Source organism: Meles meles, chromosome 8 (genome assembly GCF_922984935.1).
Source record: "Meles meles chromosome 8, mMelMel3.1 paternal haplotype, whole genome shotgun sequence".
Taxonomy (NCBI): domain Eukaryota; kingdom Metazoa; phylum Chordata; class Mammalia; order Carnivora; family Mustelidae; genus Meles; species Meles meles.
In genome coordinates, this window is record NC_060073.1 from 59,066,498 (window position 1) to 59,085,422 (window position 18,925).

At 43.1% G+C, this 18,925-nt stretch overlaps 1 protein-coding gene and 2 pseudogenes across 1 annotated transcript; 1 reads left to right on the forward strand and 2 right to left on the reverse strand.

Moving 5' to 3' along the window:
- Window positions 1–5,047: 5,047 nt before the first annotated feature.
- LOC123948777 lies at window positions 5,048–6,964 on the forward strand (annotated as a pseudogene).
- A 2,900-nt stretch (window positions 6,965–9,864) lies between these two features.
- Window positions 9,865–10,809, reverse strand: LOC123949882 (olfactory receptor 52B4-like). Its single transcript, XM_046017580.1, has one exon. It carries the CDS (start codon window positions 10,807–10,809, stop codon window positions 9,865–9,867), a length of 945 nt encoding a protein of 314 aa, XP_045873536.1.
- Window positions 10,810–16,786: 5,977 nt separating this feature from the next.
- On the reverse strand, window positions 16,787–17,369 carry LOC123948038 (annotated as a pseudogene).
- Between the last annotated feature and the right edge of the window lie 1,556 nt (window positions 17,370–18,925).

Here is an 18,925-nt window from a genome sequence, read left to right on the forward strand (position 1 = left end):
TCCATTTCTTCCAGATTGTCCAATTTGTTGGCGTAGAGTTGCTCATAGTATGTTCTTATAATTGTCTGTATTTCTTTGGTGTTAGTTGTGATCTCTCCTCTTTCATTCATGATTTTATTGATTTGGGTCCTTTCTCTTTTCTTTTGATGAGTCTGGCCAGGGGTTTATCAATCTTATTGATTCTTTCAAAGAACCAGCTCCTAGTTTCATTGATTTTTTCTATTGTTTTTTTGGTTTCTATTTCATTGATTTCTGCTCTGATCTTTATGATTTCTCTTCTCCTGCTGGGTTGAGGGTTTCTTTCTTGTTCTTTCTCCAGCTCCTTTAGGTGTAGGGTTAGGTTGTGTACTTGAGACCTTTCTTGTTTCTTGAGAAAGGCTTCTACCGCTATATATTTTCCTCTCAGGACTGCCTTTGCTATGTCCCACAGATTTTGAACTGTTGTGTTTTCATTATCATTTGTTTCCATGATTTTTTTCAATTCTTCTTTAATTTCCCGGTTGACCCATTCATTCTTTAGAAGGATGTTGTTTAGTCTCCATGTATTTGGGTTCTTTCCAGCTTTCCTCTTGTGATTGAGTTCTAGCTTCAGAGCGTTGTGGTCTGAAAATATGCAGGGAATGATCCTAATCTTTTGATACCGGTTGAGACCTGATATGTGACCCAGGATGTGATCTATTCTGGAGAATGTTCCATGTGCACTAGAGAAGAATGTGTATTCTGTTGCTTTGGGATGAAATGTTCTGAATATATCTGTGATGTCCATCTGGTCCAGTGTGTCATTTAAGGCCTTTATTTCCTTGTTGATCTTTTGCTTGGATGATCTGTCCATTTCAGTGAGGGGAGTGTTAAAGTCCCCTACGATTATTGTATTATTATTGATGTGTTTCTTTGATTTTGTTATTAATTGGTTGATATAGTTGGCTGCTCCCACGTTAGGGGCATAGATATTTAAAATTGTTAGATCTTCTTGTTGGACAGACCCTTTGAGTAGGATATAGTGTCCTTCCTCATCTCTTATTATAGTCTTTGGCTTAAAATCTAATTGATCTGATATAAGGATTGCCACCCCAGCTTTCTTCTGATGCCCATTAGCATGGTAAATTGTTTTCCACCCCCTCACTTTAAATCTGGAGGTGTCTTCACGTCTAAAATGGGTTTCTTGCAGGCAACATACTGATGGGTTTTGTTTTTTTATCCATTCTGATACCCTGTGTCTTTTGATTGGAGCATTTAGCCCATTAACATTCAGGGTAACTATTGAGAGATATGAATTTAGTGTCATTATTAGCCTGTAAGGTGACTGTTCCTGTATATTGTCTCTGTACCTTTCTGATCTACTACTTTTAGGCTCTCTCTTTGCTTAGAGGACCCCTTTCAATATTTCCTGTAGAGCTGGTTTGGTGTTTGCAAATTCTTTCAGTTTTTGTTTGTCCTGGAAGCTTTTGATCTCTCCTTCTATTTTCAATGATAGCCTAGCTGGATAGAGTATTCTTGGCTGCATGTTTTTCTCGTTGAGTGCTCTGAATATATCATGCCAGCTCTTCCTGGCCTGCCAGGTCTCTGTGGATAAGTCTGCTGCCAATCTAATATTTTTCCCATTGTATGTTACAGACTTCTTTTCTCGGGCTGCTTTCAGGATTTTCTCTTTGTCACTAAGACTTGTCAATTTTACTATTAGGTGACGGGGTGTGGACCTATTCTTGTTGACTTTGAGGGGGGTTCTCTGCATCTCCTGGATTTTGATGCTTGTTCCCTTTGCCATATTAGGGAAATTCTCTCCAATGATTCTCTCCAATAGACCTTCTGCTCCCCTCTCTGTTTCTTCTTCTTCTGGAATCCCAATTATTCTAATGTTGTTTCATCTTATGGTGTCACTTATCTCTCGAATTCTCCCCTCATGGTCCAGTAGCTGTTTGTCCCTCTTTTGTTCGGCTTCTTTATTCTGTCCTTTGGTCTTCTATATCACTAATTCTTTCTTCTGCCTCATTTATCCTAGCAGTGAGAGCCTCCATTTTTGATTGCACCTCATTAATAGCTTTTTTGATTTCAACTTGGTTAGATTTTAGTTCTTTAATTTCTCCAGAAAGGGCTTTAATATCTCCAGAGAGGGTTTCTCTAATATCTTCCATGCCTTTTTCGAGCCCGGCTAGAATGTTCAGAATCGTCATTCTGAACTCTTGATCTGACATATTACCAATGTCTGTGTTGATTAGGTCCCTAGCCTTCGGTACTGTCTCTTGTTCTTTTGTTTGTGGTGATTTTTTCTGCCTTGTCATTTTGTCCAGATAAGAGGATATGAAGGAGCAAATAAACTACTAAAAGGGTGGCAAAGACCCCAGAAAAATGCGCTGTAACCAAGTCAGAAGAGACCCCTAATTGTGGGGGGGAGAAAGGGGATAAAAACAGGTTCTGAAAAAAAAAATAAAGAAAAAAATAAAAAAAAGAAAAAAATTTAAAAAATAAAACAAAGAAAAAATATAAAAAAGAAAGAAAAAATATATATATTTAGATAAACTAGTCAAAAAACGTTAAAAAAGAAAAGGGTATAAGTTTTAAAAAATTTAGCAGAAGAAGAAAAAAAAAACTGAAAAAAGAGAAAAAAAAAATTGAAGTAGCCGCAAGAGTAAAGAATCATGGGGAGAAAGCCATGAGTTCCGTGCTTTGCTTTCTCCTCCTCTGGAATTGCGCAGCTGTCTTAGGAAATGAACCTACTTTCCTTGATAGATGAACTTCGACCTGGCTGGATATTTTGTTGATCTTCTGGGGGAGGGGCCTGTTGTAGTGACTCTCAAGTGTCTTTGCCCGAGGCGGGATTGCACCGCCCTTACCGGAGGCCGGACTAAGTAATCGGCTCGGGTTCGCTTTTGGGAGCTTCTGTTCCCTGAACGCTTTCCGTAGAGTTCTGGAGGATGGGAATGAAAATGGCGGCCTTCTAGTCTCCGGCCCGGAGGAGCCGAGAGCCTGGGGCCCCACTCCTCAGTGAGCCCCCAGAGGACAGCACCCAATCACTCCCGTATCCCCAGCCTCTAGCCGCGCTCCGAGCTCACCCAGCCCGCGACCAGTTCAAGGTAACCCCGAGCTGAGAGTTCAGTCCTCGGCTCTGTCTCTGCAGCCGGCTTCTCAGTTCTAATACCTGCGAGCTCTCCGACTCTCTGACACCCCCGATCCTTCTGTGACCCTGCGGGACCTGGGGCCACGCTGACCCCGCGTGGGCTTCACCCTGGTTTAGCCTCTGGAGCAATGTCCCTCAGTGGAACAGGCTTTTAAAAGTCCTGATTTTGTGCTCCGTTGCTCCGCTGCTTGCCGGGAGCCGGCCCCTCCCCCCGCGGTCTATCTTCCCGTCGTTTTAGATTCACTTCTCCGCCAGTCCTACCTTTCAGAAAGTGGTTGATTTTCTGTTTCTAGAGTTGCTGTTCTTCTTCTCTTCGCTCTCCCGTTGGATTTGTAGGTGTTTGCAATGTTTAGATAAGCTATCGAGCTGATCTCCTGCTACCTGATGTAGTCTCAGGCTGCTACTTCTCCTCCATCTTGACTCCCCGCCCCCCAGCACCATTTTTTGAAGGGACTTTTTTCCATTTGATATTTTTCCTGCTTTGTTGAAGATTAGTTGACCATAGAGTTGAGGTCCATATTTGATCTCTCTATTCTGTTCCATTGGTCTATGTGTCTATTTTTGTTTCAATACCATGCTGTCTTGGGGTCGCAGCTTTGTAATATAACTTGAAATCAGGCAACATGATGTCCCCAGCTTTGTTTTTCTTTTTTAACATTTATTTCATAATTTGTGGTCCTTGCTAGTTCCATACACATTTTAGGATTCTTTTTTCCAGCTCTTTGAAAAATGCCATTTTTCTGCTTGTGGAGATTCAGATATGTATTCTTATATCTCAGGCTGATTCCATGGGTGATCAGAATGGTTTAGTAGATATCCAGCTAAATTCTGGGAACTGGTTAAAATAGGGTCCCGTACTCCTCTACCATCTTCCCCGCACCCCCTACCATTTGTTTTGTTTCTTAAATTCCACATGAATGAAATCATACTGCATTAAACTTTCTCTGACTGGCTTAGCATAATACTCTCTAGCTTCATCCGCATCATTATAAATGGCAAGATTTCATTCTTTTTTATAGCAGAGTAATATTCAATTGTATGTGTGTGTGTATATATATCACATCTTCTTTATCGAGATTTTTATTTTGTTTGTGTGTTCAGTTAGTCACTGTATAGTATATCATCAGTTTTTGATTTAGTGTTCAGTGATCCATTAGTTGCGTATAACACCCAGTGCTCATCACAACATGTGCTCTCCTTAATAGCCATCACCCTGTTACCTCATCCTCTCATCCCCCTCCCCTCTGAAACCCTCAGTTTGTTTCTCAGGATCCATAGTCTCTCATGGTTCATCTCCCTCTCTGATTTCTTCCCCTTCAGTTTTCTGTCCCTTGCCCTATGGTCCTCCATGCTATTGCTTATGTCCCACATATGAGTTAAATTATATGATAGTTGTCTTTCTCTGCTTGATTTAATCAAGATAAAAAGCTTCTGCACAGCAAAGGAAATAATCAACAAAACTAAGAAGCAACCCATGGAATGTCATCTGCCAATGACATTACAGATTAAGGGTTGGAATCTAAGATCTATAGAAAATGTATCATACTCAAAAAACAAATAACCCAGTCAAAAAATGGGCAGAAGATATGAACAGATACTTCTCCAAAGAAGACACACAAATGGCTAACAGACACATGAAAAAATGTTCAACATCACTAGCCATTAGGGAAATACAAACCAAAATCACAACGAGATACCACCTTACACCAGTTAGAATGGCAAAAATTAACAAAACAGGAAACAAGACATGTTGGCAAGGATGTGGATAAAGAGAAACTCTTGCAATGTTGGTGGGAATAGAAGCTGGTATAGACACTCTGGAAAACAGTATGGAGGTTCCTCAAGGTGTTAAAAATAGAGCTACCTTAGGACCCAGCAATTGCACTACTAGGTATTTACCCCAAATGTACAGATGTAGTGAGAAGAAGGGGAATGTGCGAAGGTAGAGCGAAGTGGTGCCAAGACTGCCCATACCCTGCTAGGTCCACGGAGCAACTCCAGGAATGTGAATGTCCAGCAATTGCAGGGAAGCTGGCACCAGCACCAGCCCACCCAGGGAAAGCCCGGCAGGAGTTGCAGCTGCCGTCCCTAATGGCTACTAGCTCTGAAAGAGATCCTGGATATCCTATGGACGGGCAAAGCGGGCAGTGCTACCTGTGAGGATGCTGTCTGGGGAAGGGTGACTTTGATAAGTGTTTTGAGATCTCCGACCCTGACACTAAGGAGGTGTGCACAGGCAAGATTGTGGCTAAGTTGTTGCTGCTCAAGCTGCACCAGAAGAAGATGTCCATGGGGATATCCAGTCACACAGCTTCGCCCACCAGCACGTAGTAGACTCGCACAGCTTTTTCACGGCCAACAACTTCTATTTGTAGTGTTGGAGCTCTGCCACCAGTGGTCTTTCCTGGAGCTGCACAAGCGGAGGAAAGCAATGACTGCGCCAGAAGCTACAACCTTCCACAGATTGTCCTCAGCTGCAAGTACCTGCACCAAAACCAATACTGTACCAAAACTGTTACTCACCGGGACCTCAAGCTGGGCAAGTTTTTCCTGAATGAGGATCTGGAGATGAAAATAGGGGATTTGGCAACCAAAGTGGAATATGATGGGGAATGCAAGAAGACCCTGGGCCGAACTCCTAGTTGCGTAGCTCCTGAGGTGCTGAGCAATAAAGGGCACGGTTTGGAGGTGGACTTGTGGTCCATTGGGTGTATCATGTATACATTGTTAGTGGGCAAACCACCTTTTGAGACCTCTCGCCGCAAAGAGACATACCTCTGGATCAAGAAGAATGATTACAGTATTCCCAAACATATCAACCCTGTGACCACCTCCCTCATCCAGGATCCTACTGCCCGCCCCACCATTCAGGAGCTGCTCAGTGACGACTTCTTTACTTCCGGCTCCATCCCCGCCCCGGCTCCCCATCACCTGTCTCACCACTGCACCCCAGTTTTCCATCACTCTCAGCAGCCTGGACCCCAGCAACTGAAGCCTCTCACAGTCCTCAATAAAGCACAGAGAACTCCATGCCCTAGCGGCCCAGGGAAAGAGAGGAGCCAGTAGTCCGGGAGACCAATGAGGCAGCGACTGCCCCCCGGTGACATGCTGCAACAGCTACACAGCATCAAAGCAGCCAAGCCCTTGGAGCGGGGGCTGGTGAGGCAAGAGGAGGCTGAGGATCCCGCCTGCATCCCCATCTTCTGGGTCAGCAGGTGCGTGGACTCTGAACAAGTACGGCCTCGGGTACCAGCAGCGCGACGAGGGCATGGGGGTGTTCTTCAACGACTCAACACACCTGATCCTCTACAATGACACAGAGCGCGATGGCACAGAGTCCTACCTCACCGTGAGCTCCCATCCCAGCTCCCTGATGAAGATTAGCCTCCTGAAGTATTTCCTGAACTACATGGCACCACTGTAGTAGCACCACTTCGCTCTTGCTGAAGGCAGACGTCAATATCACGCCCCGGGGAAGGTGATCAGCGGGCCGGGCTACCCTACCTGCGCACCTGGTTTTGCACCCGCAGAGCCATCACACCTCAGCAATGGCTGTGTGCAGACCAGCTTGTTCCAGGACCAAACCAAACTCATCCTGTGCAGGCTGCTGGCAGCCAGGACCTACAGCAAGGAGGAGCGGGACTTCCACACCTCGGGTTTGAGCCTGCTGGAGGACTACGGAGGCCCCAAGGAGCTGGCCCGCCGCTCTGCTACGCCCACACTCTGGTTGAGAAGCAGCTTAGCCCTCACTCAGCAGCCAACTCTCAAGAGGGCCTCCTCATAAGCCCTCTTCCCCTCTGGACTAACACCCCTTCTCACGCCCATAGCACCTTGGCCAGCACTGGTTAGCTCCCCTCCTGCGATTTTCTAGAATGTGGCTGCCAGCCCTGGGGTGAGGGAGAGCTCCATCATTCTTGCTGGTGGGGTGTCATAGTGTAAAGTTATTTTTGTACATGTTCAAGTGTGTGTTCCAGGGCCTCTTCCCCTTCCTCCTCAGTCCCACTGTATGCATTGTACAGAAAACAGTACAGAATAGTTTGGCTATGGGGGAACCTTCCTACACTGCTGGTGTGAACGCAAGCTGGTGCAGCTCTGGAAAACAGCATGGAGGGTCCTCAAGAAGTTGAAAATAGAGCTACCCTATGACCCAGCAATCGCACTCCTGGGTATTTACCCCAAAGATACAAATGTAGTGATCCCAAGGGGCCTGTGCACCCAAATGTTTATAGCAGCAATGTCCACAATAGCCAAACTAAGGAAAGAACCTAGATGTCCATCAACAGAAGAATGGAAAAAGAAGATGTGAGATAGATAGATAGATAGATAGATAGATATCTCACATATATATATGTATATATATATATGTATATATATATATATATGTATATATATATAATGGAATATTAGCCATCAGAAAATGAAATCCTGCCATTTGCAATGACGTGGATGAAACTAGAGAGTATTATGTCAAGAAAAGTAAGTCAGTTCAAGAAAGATCATTATCGGGGCGCCTGGGTGGCTCAGTGGTTTAAGCCGCTGCCTTCGGCTCAGGTCATGATCTCAGGGTCCTGGGATCGAGTCCCGCATTGGGCTCTCTGCTCCGCAGGGAGCCTGCTTCCCTCTCACTCTCTCTGCCTGCCTCTCTGCTTACTTGTGATCTCTCTCTGTCAAATAAATAAATAAAATCTTTAAAAAAAAAAAAAAAAAAAAAAAAAAAAAAAAAAAGAAAGATCATTATCAAGTGATTTCATTCATATATGAAACTTAAACAAAACAGAGGATCATGGGTGAAGGGAGAGAAAAATAAAATAAGACAAACTGGAGAGGGAGACAAACCATAAGAAACTCTTAACTGTAGGAAAGAAACTGAGGGTTGATGGAGGGCAGGGGGTAGGAGGATAGGGCAACTGGGTGACGGGCATTAAAGAGGGCACATGATGTAATGAGCACTGGGTGTTATATGCAACTGATGAGTCCCTAAACTCTACCTCTGAAATTAATAATATACTATATGTTAATTAAATGGATTTTTTTTTTAGTATATGTGCTGCCGAAGCAAGCACGGATTTTTTTTTAAATATCAAGGAGCACCTGGGTGGCTCAGTGGGTTAAGCCTCTGCAATCGGCTCAGGTCATGATCTCAGGGTCCTGGAATCAAGCCCCACATTTGCTCTATGCTCAGCGGGGAGCCTGATTCCCCCTCTCTCTCTGCTGCCACTCTGCCTACCTTGTGATCTCTCTCTCTGTCAAATAAATAAGCAAAATCTTTCAAAAAAAAAAAAAGAACATCAAAAAATTCCACCTTTTCTCAAAGTATAACTACATATATGTCCATCTACATTTATGAATATGTTTATATTTTGATTATTTTTAAACAAATAAAGATACATAGAGAAATATATGGATGCATACATACCAAATTATTAACAAATCTAATTGTTGTATTTTAGGTGACTTCTTTTTTTCCTGCTTTATTAAAGTATAATTGACAAATAAAAATTGCATATATTTAGGGTACACAATATGACATTTTGACATATTGATACTGTGAAATATTTACCAAAATCAAGCTAATTAACATATTCATTTCCTTTCATAGCTGCAATTCGTGTGAGAGAGTGAGAGCACTTAAGATCAAATCTCTTACATACACAATGAATTCTGGTACACTGAAAAGAAATTTTACAAATAAATTTAAAAAATCAAATCTCTTAGCAAATTTTAAATATGCAATACAGTATTATTAACTATAGTCACCATGCTGTCCATAAGATTTCCAGAAGTTATTCACCCTGCATAACCAAAATATTAGGCCCTTTCTATGTGATTGTCCAGGGATATCACAAGCTAACTCACAGGATGAGAAATGCAGTGAGGAATAACTTAACAACTTCCAAGACCAGAGCACTCACTGCTCTCATTTCACAGAGGCCAAGGGCAGTCTGCCTCAAAATGTGTCACTTCGGTACATTAATTATTTTTAATAAAAGTTAAAAAAAGCCGATGCAAGGACTCTCAGGCTCATACTGTCCCCCTGAAAGCAGAAAACAGATCTCCCACATGAAGAATAACCTCTCTGTACCAAGTGAAAATACAACCTTATCACCAAAGATAGGACTTGAAAGTTGAGAAAACCGTAGAAACAAACCTTGTTATTTTTTTTTCCTAATCTACTACCTCGGACTAAATTTCTGCTTAGAATTCCCTACTAATTTAAGCTCCCAAACACCTGTTTTCTTTATTCTGTCAATCCCTCAAAAATTCATTGTCTCTTTCTCTAAAAAGTTTAAAAACTTCCTGCCTCAGTCATTTCTTTAGGTCTCAATTTCATTATTGGGCTTCTGTGTGCACATAATAAACCTTTGATTTTTTTTTCCTCTTAATCTGTCTCATGTCAGTTTAATTCTTTGTCCAGCTGGAGCACCTTGAAGGATAGAGAAAGAATTTTTCCTTCCCTACAATTTCATTGATTACCAAAAATTAGGCTACTGATAAGGACACATGACTCTGGTAATTCACATATCCAGCCAAAGACTAAATTCGGGAGGTAACCAGCTCAGTCAATGGCACTGCTCTCTCTGTTGTTTTGACAGTGGAAGATGCAAGTCTTGTCACCTTCCTGATGAATATGCTCCAAAAACAGAATATTTCCCAGTGTTTCCACTTACTGCTAGTGTTTCCACCCACTGCATCCACAGACCACATTGTGGATAACTAGAGATGCTGAAAATGTTGTTCCTCTGCCAAAGTTATTTCTGCTTTGGAAAAAATATGTAAGACACCTGCTCCCGGATTTGCTTGGTCTTAATCCCATAAATGATGGGATTCAGCATAGGTGGAACCAGAATGCAGACATTAGCCAATAAGATGTGGATATGAGGTGGAATGTGGCGCCCAAACCGCTGAGTAAGGGTTGTAAAGATCGCAGGCCCATAAAACAGGATGATGATGCAGACATGGGAGCCACATGTGTTGAGAGCTTTGTGGCGAGCATCTTGGGAAGGCATGTGGAAGACAGCATGGAGAATCAGCACATAAGAAACAAAAATTAACAGGACATCTAAGACCACTGTCGACGTGATGACAAAAAGTCCATACCAGATGTTCACTCGAATGTCATTACAAGCATATTTGGCCAAACCAATGTGTTCACAAAAGGTGTGTGGAATAATATTATTTTGGCAGAAAGTCAATCTTTTCAGAAGAAATATTATGGGGAAAATCATACAATAACTTCTCAGGAAGATGATCACACCGATTTTCCCTATCAGAGCAGGTGTAAGAATAGTGGTGTATCTCAGGGGGTAGCATATGGCAATGTAGCGGTCAAACGCCATCACCAGCAAGATCCCTGACTCAGAGATGAAGGTGCAGTGGATGAAGAAGAACTGAATGATGCAGCGATCCAGGGAGATCTCCCCAGCACGGAACCAGAAGATGGCCAAGGCCTGAGGTACGGTGCATGTGGAGAGCACGAGGTCTGCTCCAGCCAGCATGCAGAGGAAGAGGTACATGGGTTCCCGGAGGCTGCGACTTGTGAGGATAATGCAGATGAGCAGGCTGTTCCCAAGCAGGGCGATGACATAGGAAATGAAGAAGGGGATGGAAATCCACATGTGCTGGTCCTCTAACCCGGGGATGCCCAGGAAGTGGAAGATTGTGTGGCTAACAACAGTGTGGTTTAAGGAAATCATACCTGTGGAGACTACCGGAGACGTCACATTGGATTCATAGACAGAGCTGAAAATGCAAATTTTCTTGCAAGATTCTTTGTGAAGACACTAGGAGCTTTTGGCATATCTCATACTCTCCATCTTCTGTGAATACACAAACAATAAGAAACATAAAAAGTCAATAGGATCACCAGACTCAAAATAAAAAAAAAGTCAATAGGATGTATTATCTACCTCAATGAGTAATCGTCTAATTTAACAGTCTAATTTCTATCCCAAGCTAATAAATAAAACACATTGTTATATGTATTTCTCCTACAAACACAAGATTATGAATACACAAAGGAAATCGTTACATGTATCTGGAAAGGCTGTAACAAGATGTTTCTTGAACTTGACGTTGTAGTAGGTGGTTCATCATAAGGAAAAGAATGAATAGGGAGGGAAGCAAGAGAAGGAAATGTGGGCATTCAAATCGAAGTATGGCATGCTCATTGGACAGTGTTTATTCAGCCCCAGTTAGCTACATATAGGGAATACTGAAGAAAGCAGGGTGGTGTTTGTACAGGCAGATTTGGCCTAACTGATGGAAATGAGATTTGAAATCTCTCGGACTTCACCACATTTCGGCTCACTTGTGGAGAGAGTCAATAGACCTTAAAGAAGTAATATTGATGGAATCATGCTCACACCTTAGGAAACTAAGTTCAGAAATGACTGAATTTGGAAAATAAGGCATTATTGCTGGAAAGGGATGTGCATGATATTTGGGAGGTTTTCTACAGTTGGAAATTTTATCGGATAGTTCTTAGTATACATTCATTCATTCACTTGGTCATTCAGGAAGCAGTAACTGTTTTTCAGCACAATATTATAAACTGGGGAAACAGAAAAGATGGGAATTTGCCTGAGTTCTGCCTTCATGGCTTAGGAGAAAATCAAATCTGTAAGCAGATAGGCTGAAGAATTGGACACAAATAATAATTCCCCCTATGAAGGGGTATCTTAAAACATCTAGCTTAGTAGCTAAGGCGTATCTTACACTCATGAACATTATTTCTTCCATTCCAGTTATCCTCCTCATGCCCCTGATTTTTATTTCTGGGGAAAAAAATCAGCTCCGATTTCCATCGTCCAAGTGCTAGGAGAAAGTGGTCTGCCATCAGAGTCACCAATCAGAGGAGTCCTTTCAGCTGGCCTAGGTCAGGGCACTGTCTCCCATACAGCATATGGCTGCTCTGTGACAAGGTTCTCTCCAGTGAGCATAGCTGATCTGCAGTGGGATGGCATCGGAGGGATGTAAGAGCAGGTGTTTGCCCCACAGACCTGAGTGGGAAAGATAAGAAGAAAATGGCAAGAAGGAAGAGGCCGTAGAAGACACAAACCAATAAAGGCAGGGCTGGAGAGGGGGTAGATTTCAGAAACTGGTGATGTCATGTGTTTGGGGAAAGGGAGTAGCAGAAAAAAATTTATTTTTTTATTTTTTATTTTCTTTTAAGTAGACTCCACACCTAGGGTGGAGGCCAATGTGGGGCTTGAACTCACAACCCTGAGATCAAGACTTGAGCTGAGATCAAGTGTCAGTCACTTAAATGACTGAGCCACCCAGATGTCCTGAAGACATTTCATTAATAAGAACTAGTGATCTTTCTCTGTCAAATAAATAAATAAAATCTTTTTAAAAAATAAAATAAAAAGATCCCCAAGCGAGAAGATATTTGCAAATGACAGTACAGACAAAAGGTTGATATCCAGGATCTATAAAGAACTTCTCAAACTCAACACACACAAAACAGATAATCATATCAAAAAATGGGCAGAAGATATGAACAGACACTTCTCCAACGAAGACATACAAATGGCTATCAGACACATGAAAAAATGTTCATCATCACTAGCCATCAGGGAGATTCAAATTAAAACAACATTGAGATACCACCTAACACCAGTTAGAATGGCCAAAATTAGCAAGACAGGAAACAACGTGTGTTGGAGAGGATGTGGAGAAAGGGGAACCCTCTTACACTGTTGGTGGGAATGCAAGTTAGTGCAGCCACTTTGGAGAACAGTGTGGAGATTCCTGAAGAAATTAAAAATAGAGCTTCCCTATGACCCTGCAATTGCACTGCTGGGTATTTACCCCAAAGATACAGATGTAGTGAAAAGAAGGGCCATGTGTACCCCAATGTTTATTGCAGCAATGGCTACGGTCGCCAAACTGTGGAAAGAACCAAGATGCCCTTCAACGGATGAATGGATAAGGAAGATGTGGTCCATATACACAATGGAGTATTATGCCTCCATCAGAAAGGATGAATACCCAACTTTTGTAGCAACATGGACGGGACTGGAAGAAATTATGCTGAGCGAAATAAGTCAAGCAGAGAGAGTCAAGTATCATATGGTCTCACTTATTTGTGGAGCATAACAAATAACATGGAGGACATGGGGAGATGGAGAGGAGAGGGAGTTGAGGGAAACTGGAAGGGGAGATGAACCATGAGAGACTATGGACTCTGAAAAACAACCAGAGGGTTATGAAGGGGCGGCGGGGGGGTGGGGAGGTTGAGGAACCAGGTGGTCGGTAATAGGGAGGGCACGTACTGCATGGAGCACTGGGTGTGATGCCAAAACAATGAACACTGTTATGCTGTAAATAAACAAATAAAAATAAATAAATTTTTTAAAAAAAGAAAAAAAAAAAAAAAAGATCCCCAAGCTCCAGACCCATCATGTGGGCATTCAAGATAAGGCTGACAACACTCACCAGAGAAACCAGAAGTCCTCCAGAGATATTCTGACTAATCACTAAACAAAAATTACCCGAAGTCGACTGAGCTATCTTGTCAGTGTATCAACTGTTTGAAAAGGTCTACTTCATTCACCTGAATGTCAGCATCTGTATCACAATCTGGGGTTCAATTCTGAAAACTTAAGTCATCAGTAGGATAATACTTGTATTTGACATTCGGAAGAGACACTTACCTGTACCAGATGTATTGGCGTAAAAATAATAGACGATCTGTAATAAAAATAACAAAACCAAATATGAATCAGCTATTGTTTAGGAATCGCTTTCAAATTAGCTTCAATGATAAGTCTAAAATTACTGCAGACTGAGTCATTACAAAATATGGAGAACAAAATCCTTAAAATAAAGGAATATAATCTAATATACACTGTAAAAAAAAAAAAAAGAACTAGTGAGAGAAAGCAGGGAGCTCAAAGGCTGAGGATTTGCCTGTTCAGTTGGTCTGCTGATCAAATTAAGATGACTTTGGTCTGACACAAGCTCATCCTCAATGTCCCATTCAGTGCCCCTCCCTCCTAATTCCCTCCTCACACCTGCCTGAGATGTCCTGCTCTGCTTCCCATGACTTGCTTTGGGAAGCCTAGAAGAAATCCCAGTCATTCTCTGGGCTCTTGTCATATTTACAAAGAAGGGTTCGAAGTTAAGTCCATATCTTTTCTGTTTTCACATGTCTAACCTAATCATTAGAGCACTTACCACACATTCGATTACTTCTTTCTTGAGCAGGCTTCATTAATCTCAGCTGTCCATATACTCTAAACTGCCCTTCCCAGACCATCCCCTCCACTTCTGCTGTAAGCAACTGATTTGGTAGCTCTGGTCATTACCACTCTTGATGCAGCAAAGTCCTGTTCCCTCTGGCCTTCCTGGGATGTGACACCAGCCCAATCCTTACCTTGATCCTGGAACTTGCCCCACTACACACATGTCTAATTTACTCACCAGATCTTACTGAGACTGGAGATGACATGCAGTTAGTTGGGAGCCAGGCACTGGGCTGTTTATTCTCTTTCATGAGAACTCTTGAGGGAAGTGCTTACATCAGGGCCTGGGGGACACGGCTGTATCCATTAGCCTTGCCCTCCTCCAAATGGCCTGGATTCCAGGTCCCTAAGTGTCATTCCCCTCCCTGGCCTTCTCCTGACTAGCTTCTCTCCCATTCCTCCCCACCTACTCTAATCTCCATCCCACGTTGAATGTTCACATTTATGGTATCTCACTACAAAAAAGCTCTCCCAGCTAAACCAACCTTGCTACAGGTCTCTTTTAATACCTACCCTGGCATTGACTATTGAATTAGTGAATAGTAAAGTTATTTTTCAATCTGTAATATCAATACATATGCAAAGACGATTTTCAAATTTTTGTTTTTCATATCAAGAATGATGTTTCATTATATTCATTGCAGGATTGGTCATGAGATTCATATTTTGAAGCCATAAATAATGAATTTTCATTCTTTCCTAAGGATTCATAAACATCCATGCATAATTTGTTTAAGTCACATGAGATTCTTGAGATTCATGACAAATTTTTATTTCATTTGTCTAGGTAGTGTATCATTCTGCTTAGTGTTTGGTCATCAAAAATCCACATTTATGGTTGCTGGAAAAAAATTCTCGTGCTTTGTTTATATTCTTTTATAAGAAATTGTTTGGTTTTCCTCATCCTGAATGTAGGACGTGAACTTTTTCCAACTTGGAAATAACTTTATATTCTAACTGATTATAAAAGCAATCTTGTACATTGTTATTTTTAATCAGGAAGAAGAAAGTAGTCACACATTCAGGGGGAGAAAAAAAGCACCTTTTGATATCAATTCATGTCTTATCCTAACTAGTTCTCCATACTTTATGCTCTTCTAAAAAATATTAGTGAAGAGAAGGAAAAATTACTTTCTACCGATCAAATTGTTCCAGCTGGACTAAGAATTAAATTGACATGAGACAGATTAACAAGAGAAAAAAAAATCAGTTTTATTATGTGTTTCACGGAAGCCCAATAATGAAACTGCAGCCTTAAGAAATGGGCGCCTGGGTGGCTCAGTGGTTTGGGCCGCTGCCTTCGGCTCAGGTCATGATCTCAGGGTCCTGGGATCGAGTCCCGCATCGGGCTCTCTGCTCGGCAGGGAGCCTGCTTCCCTCTCACTCTCTCTTCCTGTCTCTCTGCCTACTTGTGATCTCTCTCTGTCAAATAAATAAATAAAATATTTAAAAAAAAAAAAAAAAGAAATGACCAAAGCTGGCAGTTTTTATACTTCTTAGATAAAGAGACAATAAGTCTTTAACGAATTGACAGGATAAAAAAAGCCTAATTTCAGGCGCTTTAATTAGTAAGGAACTCTAAACAGAACTTGGGCTGGGGTAGATGATTAGTGCCAAGTAACAAAGGTTGTCCGTACAGACTTCTGGGCCCTAAATTTCTCGCCTCTCATGTTAAGGATGTCTCTTCTCCTGTTGGTGCAGGGAGGGGACTGTCGCGAGCGTGCTAGAAAGGCCAGTAAGAACTGTGTCTCTGCACAATGTCAGTTTTATTTAATCATAAAGCAAGGTGAAAGCAGGTTCAGGATTCCAAACTCAATGACATTTCACTACACATTAAACTTGGCTTCATACGAAGTCACACAGCAAACAAGATACAACGAGGGATAAGAGGTTAAGGAACCAGAGGCAAAGTCAGTCCGCGCGTGCAGAGGTCAGAGGAGGCCTGGGCAGGTCTGGGTCCCCTGCCGCGGGTGGGGCTTCTCCTGCTCAGGCAGCCCAGGGTCTCTGTGGTGCTCAGACGTCAGTCCTGCAGAACCTCGGGCAGCAGTTGACTTTGAATGTTTATTCGCTGCCTATCCTTCAACAGATGCCTTGTGCCGCAGTCCGTTATAAACGTTCCTTCCCTCATCTGCAAGACACAGGCGGTGCCAGGAACTTCCTCGCGGACCCACGTGAGCGTTCAATGACTTTTTGTGCCCAGAGGACCCAGAACAGTGTCCCCAGGTCTGGACTTGGGGGACTACCGACCCTCGTCCTCATTTCCCAAGAAATGCTTTTTCTTGCTCAACTCTTCCCTGGTGGAGAGTACATACCTAAAAATCAGACAAACAGAAGCTGGTGGAAAGGGCGTTCTCCACCGACTGGTCCAAAACGCCACACGAAAGCGGTGACCTAACGAGGGCGCCCCGTCCAGCCGAGGCCGTCAGTAGAAGCAGACCGTGTGAAGAAAGCTCTGTCCTGTTTTCTCCTCGGCCACCAGCAGCAGCTGACCCAGACTGTCCATGTCGCCCGCGCGCTGGAGGCTCTGGCACAGCTCGCAGATGAGGAAAGCCCCGAGGGTGGCGTCCTCCAAGGTGTCAGCAATGTCCACGGTGACCACGTGCACGGGCTGGAGGGTCGCCTGCTCCCTGGCCCACAGCTCCTGCACCACGCGGTCATAGACACTCTCCCCGCAGGTGAAGATGACGTCGAAGGGGTCGCTGCACTCCTGAAACCCTTCGGGGCGTGGCTTGATCCTCTCGTTTCTCCCCAGGAGGTGCAGGATTCCGTTCCTGCGGTAGCGTTCCTGGTCGTTCCTGCAAGGTCCTCGTACCTCTGCTTCTACGTCGTGGAGAAGTCGTAGCTCACCCGGTGATTGCGAGAGGGTCCTGGGATCTTCACCCGAGATCGACTCCGAAAGACTGGACGCGGAAGCCTCTCTTGCGGAGGAGGCTGTGGGCTTCCAGGCTGCGGTTCACATTGCTTCTGCACACCACAGCCACCCTGAGCGGGAACGAGGGCATGGCGGCGGCCGCCAGGGGCTGCGGAGGCTGCGGGGACGGTGCTGCCAGGGCGCTGACCACCAGGTTCGGCTCTTCCCACGGGATGTCTGAGGACAGACAGCGGACGGAATAAGCCCGCTCCATCCAAGTGGGCGGAGACTTCCAGGACTTCCTCTTGGACTCAGTTTCAGTGGGTGGAGCGTCATCTGATCCTAAGACCCATAACCTAATCACAACAACCAGGAGGTGATTACAGGCACTAAGCCACTGAATCCCAGCTAAACCACTGAATTTCCATCAGGGTGTGACCACCTGAGGCAGGGATGTGAAACCTGCGATTGGCTGGGTTGGTCTACATGGGGAATAAGGACTGAGGTTGACAGTGACCAGGTCAAAGAGGCTAACGGTAAGCATGTCACTCCTCTACAGCGACCTGGTCAAGAATATGGGTGGGAAATCTATTTTGAGGTTTTGAACTGACATTCAATTCAATTCTACATACAGTGACATGTAAGTATTCTTGCGCATGAAGATACATTTGGATTTTCCAGAAACACAGCTGTGTAAACCATAGGATTTACACAAATCATAGGTAAACCATAGGCAAAACACAGTTTTGCCCCAAAATTCATAAAATCGTTCACCAATGTAAACAAATCCCATGCTGGACAACATCCCCGCTGATAGTATATTAGAAGTTACAACACAGCATTTTCTGTATTTAGTACTCTTAAAATCATGATTCTCAAGGAAAATCACGCATTGATCTTCCACTGGCTAAGTGTCTCAGAACAAGAACCAGGTTTATTTGTACTCAGTCACCTTCAAGGAGTGGGTGGAGACTTCTAGGACTTCTTGAGGGATTCAGTTTGATCAAGGGGAGTGCAATCTAATCATGCTAACCATATCCAATCATTAGAACAGTTAGATGATTGAATCATTTGTACCTCTAGCTCGCTTGACAAGGGTGCTGCTACCAGAGGGAGCATTGTTTTTTCTCTTTTTTTTTAATTTATTTATTTATTTTTTCAGCAAAACAGTATTCATTGTTTTTGCACAACACCCAGTGCTCCATGCAATACGTGCCCTCCCTACTACCCACCACCTGATTCCCCCAACCTCCCACCCCGCCCCTTCAAAATCCTCAGGTTGTTTTTCAGAGTCCATAGTCTCTTATGGTTCGCCTCCCCTTCCAATTTCCCTCAACTTCCTTCTCCTCTCCATCTCCCAATGTCCTCCATGTCATTTGTTACAGAGGGAGCATTTTTAAATCTGGAGTTACACCTGTTGGTTCACTCTTGTATTTGGCTAGAGAGAAGGGATAGGAAAAGGAAGAAAGGAAGGCAACTTCTGGAGGAAATGATATTTTCACCACACAGAGTGTGGAGATGGTTTCTCAGATGTTTATTTATCACCAAACTCATCAAGTTGTATACTTGATTATATTTTATTATATATTTATATATAATAATATATAATATATTATTATATGTTTAATATATACAGCTTTTTGTATGTCAATCATACCTCAATAAAATGTTTTTTTTAAGGAAAGTTTATGATAGCTATGTAAATACCAA

Bases quoted from the DNA above. Each gene is read 5' to 3' on its own strand.
- LOC123949882 (XM_046017580.1), bottom strand. From the start codon at position 10,809: ATGATTTCCTTAAACCACACTGTTGTTAGCCACACAATCTTCCACTTC.